Source organism: Sinocyclocheilus grahami, unplaced genomic scaffold (genome assembly GCF_001515645.1).
Source record: "Sinocyclocheilus grahami isolate Dianchi unplaced genomic scaffold, SAMN03320097.WGS_v1.1 scaffold126.1, whole genome shotgun sequence".
NCBI lineage: Eukaryota > Metazoa > Chordata > Actinopteri > Cypriniformes > Cyprinidae > Sinocyclocheilus > Sinocyclocheilus grahami.
In genome coordinates, this window is record NW_015505305.1 from 1103755 (window position 1) to 1111663 (window position 7909).

The 7909-nt window shown below is 38.3% G+C and overlaps 1 protein-coding gene across 1 annotated transcript; it reads right to left on the minus strand.

The window, feature by feature from the left end:
* Positions 1 to 1417: 1417 nt before the first annotated feature.
* LOC107590332 (aristaless-related homeobox protein-like) lies at positions 1418 to 7335 on the minus strand. The gene is made up of 5 exons (XM_016279037.1): positions 7103 to 7335; positions 5877 to 6414; positions 4219 to 4264; positions 2429 to 2748; positions 1418 to 1988 (listed from the first exon to the last, which is right to left on the minus strand). Exons 1-5 carry the CDS (start codon positions 7284 to 7286, stop codon positions 1733 to 1735), a joined length of 1344 nt encoding a protein of 447 aa, XP_016134523.1. The 5' UTR covers positions 7287 to 7335; the 3' UTR covers positions 1418 to 1732.
* Between the last annotated feature and the right edge of the window lie 574 nt (positions 7336 to 7909).

Here is a 7909-nt window from a genome sequence, read left to right on the forward strand (position 1 = left end):
TTTGGGGAATTAAATCGGGAATTCGAAAGAAAGACTTTTTGATAAACTGCTTGTTACTTCATTAATGAGAAAGGGACTTAACGGAGTTGGGCATTTACAGATGTTGCGTCCAATTTAACGCCTCTACAAGTTGTAAGGCCTACAACGGATGAGATGGCAGAATAATTACAAACCGCTTTTTGTCAAGGCTTGAAGAATAGAGCCGTCATGAATATCATCATCTGACTAAATACAAATAAATACGTTATTTTGGTTATGCTCGACATAAATTATTCTCAATCATTTATAGCAAACTGAAACAAACAAAAAAAGGATCTTTCCATGACATAAATGTTTTAGCATTACACTGAGCTGCTGATAATTGATCCATGACCACTTAAATTGTTGACTCCAGGCTCCCCACTGAATAATTGCCCGTTTACTTCTAGAAATGAACTCTTATGACTATAAATCGGCACTATAAAACCATATATATGTGTATGGTCATTAGATTGTAAAATAATCAATTTTTGCGGCTATTCGAGCATTTACGATAAAAAAAATATTAGCAATATTTCGCAGATTTTTTTTTTGTGATCAACACATTTAATTTTAACAAGGAAAATTGTGTATTATTTTAAATATGTGAAGATGTATTTAATTCAGTTTTATTTGCTTCATTTTAGAACTGCTGATTTTTTTTTTTGCCAAGTTATATCAATGGTGTGATTTTTTAAATTTTTATTAAAATATAAAAATCATAAAATAAAAATGATTGATAACCTTTAAAAAGTGTAAACTTATTATTTCACTAAATTCAATTCGTATTATCATTTGTAAATAATACAGAAGGATCTCTGTTTCACCAGTTTCTTTTATTCCGACTTGGTCCCTGCGCGCGACAGGGAAATTTCTCACTGAATAGCAAAACTTCCCGGTCTGGATTTCAAGCTCTCTACCGGGAAGACATAAATAATCATCTAAAAATCTAAAATTTGAATCAAACGAACAAAGGATGAATCTACGTGAAACCATTCCTACAGTACTACACCGAGAGCATATTCTCAAAACATCTTTTGAAATAAACTATTTTTTAAACAGAGCTATATTTACACAGGATAACCTTAGCAGATCAGTAAACAGGCTAAAGTTTAGATTTTCACATTGTTCCTCCTTAAAACAAAACATTTATTTTTCATTATTTTTTTCTCCTAAATATCATATTTAACATAAGAGTGGGAAACAAACAGAAAGTAAAGCTGAGTATTCGTTTTCAGAAATTTGATTTGTTTTGCCAATACTGAGGCCAAAAACATGAATGGATATGGTTCAGGATGGGTAGCTGGTTGTGATAGTTCCCTTTGGCATATTGACCCATCTCTGCTTCAGCACTGAGAGAAGACTAGGAAGAAATGACCAGTTTTGTTTGTATTGCAGTGTGGTTCCAATGACTCCTCTCTGTGTGGGTGTAAATGTGTTTTTTACCAAATTGATGTAATGGATTTACCAAGCACAGCCTCCCTAACTTACCCTCTGAGGTGCCTACATTACACTCAGAATCTTTATGTTCAGGGTTTTGAAAGATGTTTGGTGCACTGTGTAAATTTTGATGATGTCCAGTGGGAGGCAGAGTAACTTGGTGATGACTCCAGTGTCGAACGGGTCTCCGGTGTGCTAGTGCTAAACGGATTTGGTCATGCTTTTTTGTTGAGATGGTTTCTTTAATATTTTGTTTTGTTTTTAAGGAGAAGGATCAGCACACTTCCTTCCCTGCATTGCCAGATGGCAGGATGTTCAGTTGGGTCAACTGGGCCGAATGTTCCTTTGCTTTGAGACGCAGTGCTGCAATGCTGGATGCCCTGCGGTCGGCGGCCATAGAGGACGAGGAAGAAGAAGGTTCTGGCAGGGTTGTCGGTGGCAGCACTGGACCCTCCACTGGCGGTGCAGTTTGGCGCAAGAGAGCAGCGGCCGTGGAAACACTGGTCAGAGGACCCATACTTGAGAAGAGTCTAAACAGAAGAGAAAGATCCTGTGATAAAGTGTACTGCACTCATACGGAAACATGCTCACACCAATGATTATACAGATAATCTTTAGGTTTAGCAGCAGTCGGATGAGTCCAGGGTACAAAAGAAGAGCCATAGCCATTTTTAGATGTGGTTATTAATATATACGTATATATATTACACTCTTAGAAATAAAGGTTATTTATTGGCATCTATGGTTCCACAAAGAACCTTTAACATCAATGGAACCTTGCCATTGCACAAAATGATCTTTAGACTGGAGGTCTAAAGGTTCTTTAGATAATTAAAATGTTCACTCTAATAAAAATATTTCTTTTAAGAATTGTTTACTGATAGGTTCTTTGGAGAACCCAAAATGGTTCTTCTATGGCATCACTGGCAAAGCCTCCTTTTGGAACCTTGTGATCGCAAATGGTCTGTACCTGCCAAAAGTAGGTCCAATGAAGGCTGGATGCCTGAACATCGCTGTGCCCAGGAAGGTTCCTAGGCCGAGGGGTGTGGCAGGAGGGAGGGCAGAGCTGTTTGGGGGTGGTGCCAGGCCTGGGAATGCAGCAGCAGCTGCTGCTGCGGCGGTCCACACTGACTCCAGAGCTGGGTGAGGTGGGAAGTGTCCTCCTTCCAGGTAGTGACTCAAGGGGTGAGCGGCTGCCAGAGGCCCGGGAAAGGGCAAGCCTGTGGGGTGAGCCTGGACACCTGCCTTTTCACGTTTCCTCCACTTCGCCCTTCGGTTTTGAAACCAAACCTGAGAGTTGGGACAGAAGCCTCATTAAAGTCCTAACTTTAATTATAACCGCTGGTGTTCAGATGAATGCATCTATGCGATTAAGTTTGAAGTGAGGAACATGCTTAAATAGCTGGCCTTGAGAAGTTGTCCCTTCCCGTTTCTGATCCAAAGCCATTTATATTTTACCTGACAGCCTGCATGGTCGTTTAAGCATGAGCTTGTCGCTCTTGTTCATGTGCAATATTTGGTTCGCTTTAATGAGGTGACAAATAGGCTGGAAGTCAAGGGTAATTACATGGCCCCGAACTTACGGTCTGTTACCCTTACTTTGCTAATTAAAGTCTGGTTCAGGCCGAGCAAAAAAACAGGGTGGAGCGTGGTAATTAAGAGCCGTGTTAACAAAAGATGTCGGAATAACAGCTGAACGGCATCTAATAACAATTAATGCACTTAAATTAAATTCCTCCAAATGTAAGTTGCTTGAAAAGGCTATTTAACTTTCCCGCAATCCCCCTCCTATCCTGCTGAACCCCACCAGGTTGTGCCGCAAGAACATGACCTGCAGATAGGGACTTCATAATGAAGGAAAGTGTCAAGAGACAAACCAACAGGGACCTTGCCCCCCCTCACAAATGCTCCAAACAGTTTTGCATTACGTGGCCCCTGGGGCATTTATTAGCTTTATCACCTCCTGATCTAGCCTGTTAAGTGATTTGTTCTCCCACATCTCCAAATTGACATCTGTTGTTTTACACAGCCAATAACCCTGGTAGCTTCCTCATGTTTGCACTGTCTCTTTGGTTATGAGAGTTAGGTTTGAACATGCCAGCCACGCTTTGAATAGAGAAAGGAGGGGTGGCAAACACCCTTAATAGTCTCTCACTCGTTCCAAGTGCAAAGCATCGGATCAATGCCGGTCTATTGCAATCACAAAATGGGAAATCAAATAGCATTATCCCCCCTACCCCTCCCTCTCCCCCGCGCAGGCGATGAGAATTCAAACACCATTTTCTCCCTGGAATAGCAGTGTTTGCTCTCTCGCTAAGTGCGCTTTTATGAATCAGGGGCGTCTGTGTAATTGCCGCTAAAATGTTCGCTCTATTGTGTATAATAACTTTAGATAACAGGAAAGACCTTGCCATGACGTACAGGGTCATTTAACCAAGTTTACGATTGTCACTTTAAAGTGAAATTAAATAATAGACCATTAGGTATATTGTCTTAACGTCTATAAGTAAGCAAATTGCAAGAATTCGCAGGCTCACATCATTTAGTGTTAATCTTTAACTTCAAAATGTCGACAAGTTGTCATATTATAAGCAATTTTTTCTCAATTCGCTGCAACTGAAATCCTTTTAACATCTGAATGGAGTCAAGGTTCTCAACTGTGTTTTATACAGTACACGTTAATATTATTATGCATTTCAATTATATCTATTTTTTCCGTTTTGTTTTATTTTTGTGCTAGAAAGAAAAGTAAGCACTCACTTGCACGCGCGCTTCTGTCAGATCCAGCCTCATCGCGAGCTCCTCTCTGGAATAGAAAATATAGATCATCAAAATGTGTGCAGGGTTTTTTCCCCCTTCACAAACACCGTAAGAAAACTGATTTTGCCTAAATTGTCAGAAACCTATCAAAGCAATTTGGGGTTGATGAGAATCGAACGGATAACTTGTAAGTTTTTCATAATGGGTCGTTTCGTTGTGCGAGGCTTTAGTGCACTGACTGTAACAACATAATGATGGAAATAATGGCATCTAGACTGTTATATTACAATTGAGCATTTACTGAAAATACACCTGGCTAAATTTGACAATTATCTACCACGTCAATAAAAACATCGATATTTCGTGATCAACAATGAACATTTTGGTTAAAGACAAATTTACGGTCCTCGGGTAAATTTGTCATTAAGCAGACTGCTATTTTTTATTTGATAGACTTATGTTGTGTGGCATATTGATTCTTTTTCTTTCATGCAACTTGACTACGAATAAATGTAGGGCAATGTTTTCAAAATAAAGTTCAAAACAAAATTCTTATTAACGTTCAAATTTCGTAAACTGTGATTTCCGTTATTTATTAAATAAAGGACATCAATTGTATAGCAACATATTTAATAAACAAAATAGTGTAACTCAAATTTTATATCCATGACATAAGTAATACCATCACATCCTTATAAAAATAGGCCTAATTTTATTATGCTATTTTTTTTAAAACCCTGACATTTTTAATTGTTTGTAATGTTGAACCTATATTTCAGTTCGTCTTGTCGGCATTTTTATGGCTTACTTTTCTAATGTTGTTCCAAATTAACATGAACCCAAAAATGTGCCTAAACCCCTTCAGGACAGTCACAGTTAAATAAACATCTTAATTCAATCTATTAATCTATTAACATTTGAGCTTGAATTAGGCTGCTGCTGGTCTTGAGCTCTCTTAAGGCCCACATATATTTATTTTTACGGTCACGAATGTTCACAGTGATACTATGCGCCAGCAGTATTAATGATATTATCAGTCGTATAAGAAGAAATTGTACAGGACAGGACATAAACGAGTCTGCACACATTTGAGTGATTATTTCTCTGATATATTGTACAGAATGTCACGCCGATTATCTCCTCCATTTAATATAAAACGATAAAAAGGATGCAATTTTATTTTCTAGAAAAGCAAAGCAGAATAAAATGTAGCTTCTAAACGGAATATAGTAGGCTATATCCACAACAGAAGGTTTTGTTTCATGAATCTACCCTTTTTGAATTGATTGATATTTACATAATGAAATGTTTTCAAAAAATATATATTTGTGGGCTTTGTATTTTTTTGTACAAATATTTGATGTATGTTAAAAAATATTTAGAGTTTAATTAAATTCATCGAATGTTACTAGATTTGTATTGGAAAAATCAATTAAAGTATGGAATACTGATGTTCTTTCGATTTATATAATGATAGTTCAAATGTATACAGATCTGAATTCACCTATATACATTTATTTTGTATTTACTTTTTATATTTAGAAAAAATACTCGGACATATTCTAAGGCATGCATTTTGTTCATAATATGACATGAATTATTGTTTTCTGTCATCGTTGTTGTCAAAATCTATGAACCATAATATGCGGTGTATCTACCTGGTGAACACATCAGGATAGTGTGTTTTCTGGAAGGCCCTCTCCAATTCCTCCAGCTGATAGCTCGTGAAGGTAGTCCTGTATCTTCTCTGCTTCCGTTTAAGCATCCCTTCCTCCGAGTCGCTGCCGGCCGACAGACACATACTGTCCTCTCCATCTTTTACATCCCCATCGTTGTGCAGGCTCTCTTCATCCTTGGGAGACAGACTGGCGTCTCCGCACGCCTCCTCTTTGACAACATCCTCTTCAAACTTCAGCGTGCTGAGCTCCACCAGCTCCTGGGCCGTGTGCTCGGGGCTCTGGCCTTCATCACTCTGGCTGAAGGGCGCGTTCTCTCTGTACGACTTGCTACGGCTGATGCTGACTTGTGGCGCTTGGCTGATTTTGAGACTCTCACAGGCTTGGTCCAGCAGCCTCTCCCTCTCACCCTTCTCTAGGTGCTCGTGAAACCCCCTCCCGGAGTCCAGGTACTTCGCCCCAGGGCCGTAGAGCCGGCGCAGTTTGTGCGGCAGGTGCATGTCCGAGTCAAACGAGTTCTCTTTAGAGGTGATTAAAAAATAAAACAATGTAATATTTTTAAAAGCCCCAAGTACTGTAAATTAAGACAGCATTATATACGCACATTCACTTGTTCAGCTTTAGGGTGTATTATAAATATTACGCACTCTTAAAAATATTTTTTTGGGGTGGTTCAGCCAAGAGCATATCAAGAACCATTTTTGTTCTTGAGTTTATTATATGGTTATTTTTTTACAGGTTCTTCAATATTAGTACAGTGATGGCTGTCAAGTGGTAATTTGATATATACAATACTGAATGCTTACCATGGTCAAAACATGGTTAGCTAGGCTATATACTTTTTTGTTGGCATGATCAAAGTATTGGTCCATTTAGAAGTCCCATGGATTCTTTCACGGTTTTCTAAGGAACTTAAAAAGATTATCAAATGGCATAAAGTTGTGAAGCCTTTTTAAAACATTTATTTTAACAAATGAAGCATTTCAACGCTACTCGTTTAATTATTATTATTATTTTTTTTAAATGAGAGGTTCTCAAGACTTTTTCACACCCAGATGTGTTGCTTCTGACCACCAGGACACTATTTCTGTACACATTTCTACAACTGTGAAGTTAAATGCGCGCGAAATCAATTAAGTGTATGCCATGTTTGTGAAAAAACTGAAAACGGCATAAAAAAGATAACGTCAAAGCGTTATGGCGCTTACCTTCAGCTGACTGGTCGTGGTTCGGTCTGACAGGTACTGACAAACTTTGCGCTCCCAGCTGTCTGACTTTACACGGGCTTCTTCTGCCCAGTATACTGTCTATGCAGTAGGAAGAAAGCACGGTGGGCGACTTGCTTTTATATTCGCTTCGGTCGCGGCTATCGTCGTCGTACTGACTAGTCATATTTGTATCGTCCGAGGTTGTGCTCTAGCGGGTGACTGTTTCTCTCTCTCGCACTGTATCTGAAACGTCTCTCTTGCCTATCCCAGCCTGGCCGCTAATGCCATATGCACTGATCCACAGTAGCTCCGCTCTCCATTCTGTTGCATTGACGTGTAACGCAAATCTGATTGGCTCCCAAGGGAACAAGGGGGATCTTTATATGTTTTTCTTTTAAAAGTTAAACGGTATGAACTCAGCGAATGTTGTGATGGATTACTGAAGTTCCTGGATAAGCACCTCCACATTTAGACTGAAATTAGATTAATTAAGAAAGACTAAATAGCCTACGTTGCAGATAAATAAAAACTCTGAATTGAAATCAAATGATTTATCTAAACAAGTGGGAAAACGCATTCAGAAACATGTTTTACTTACCAAGATGCTGGATGTTTTATTTTGATCATAACTAAAATGTATATTATTATTATTATTATTATATCGTGTCTTTTTAAAATTCCAAATATATATAAAAAATAAAATTAATAAAAATAAGAAGGGATCTTCAGTTAAAATACACTAGGCCTATACAAAAAAAATGCACAAATCTATTTGTTTTGTTGAGAAGAATGCTGAAAGATCATTAT

Coding starts and splice junctions, on each gene's coding strand:
- LOC107590332 (XM_016279037.1), bottom strand. CDS start 7,286: ATGACTAGTCAGTACGACGACGATAGCCGCGACCGAAGCGAATATAAA. Junction 4,265..5,876: donor TATCCTGATGTGTTCACCAG/GTAGATACACCG, acceptor TTTCTATTCCAG/AGAGGAGCTCGCGATGAGGC. Junction 1,989..2,428: donor ATTGGACCTACTTTTGGCAG/GTACAGACCATT, acceptor TCTTCTGTTTAG/ACTCTTCTCAAGTATGGGTC.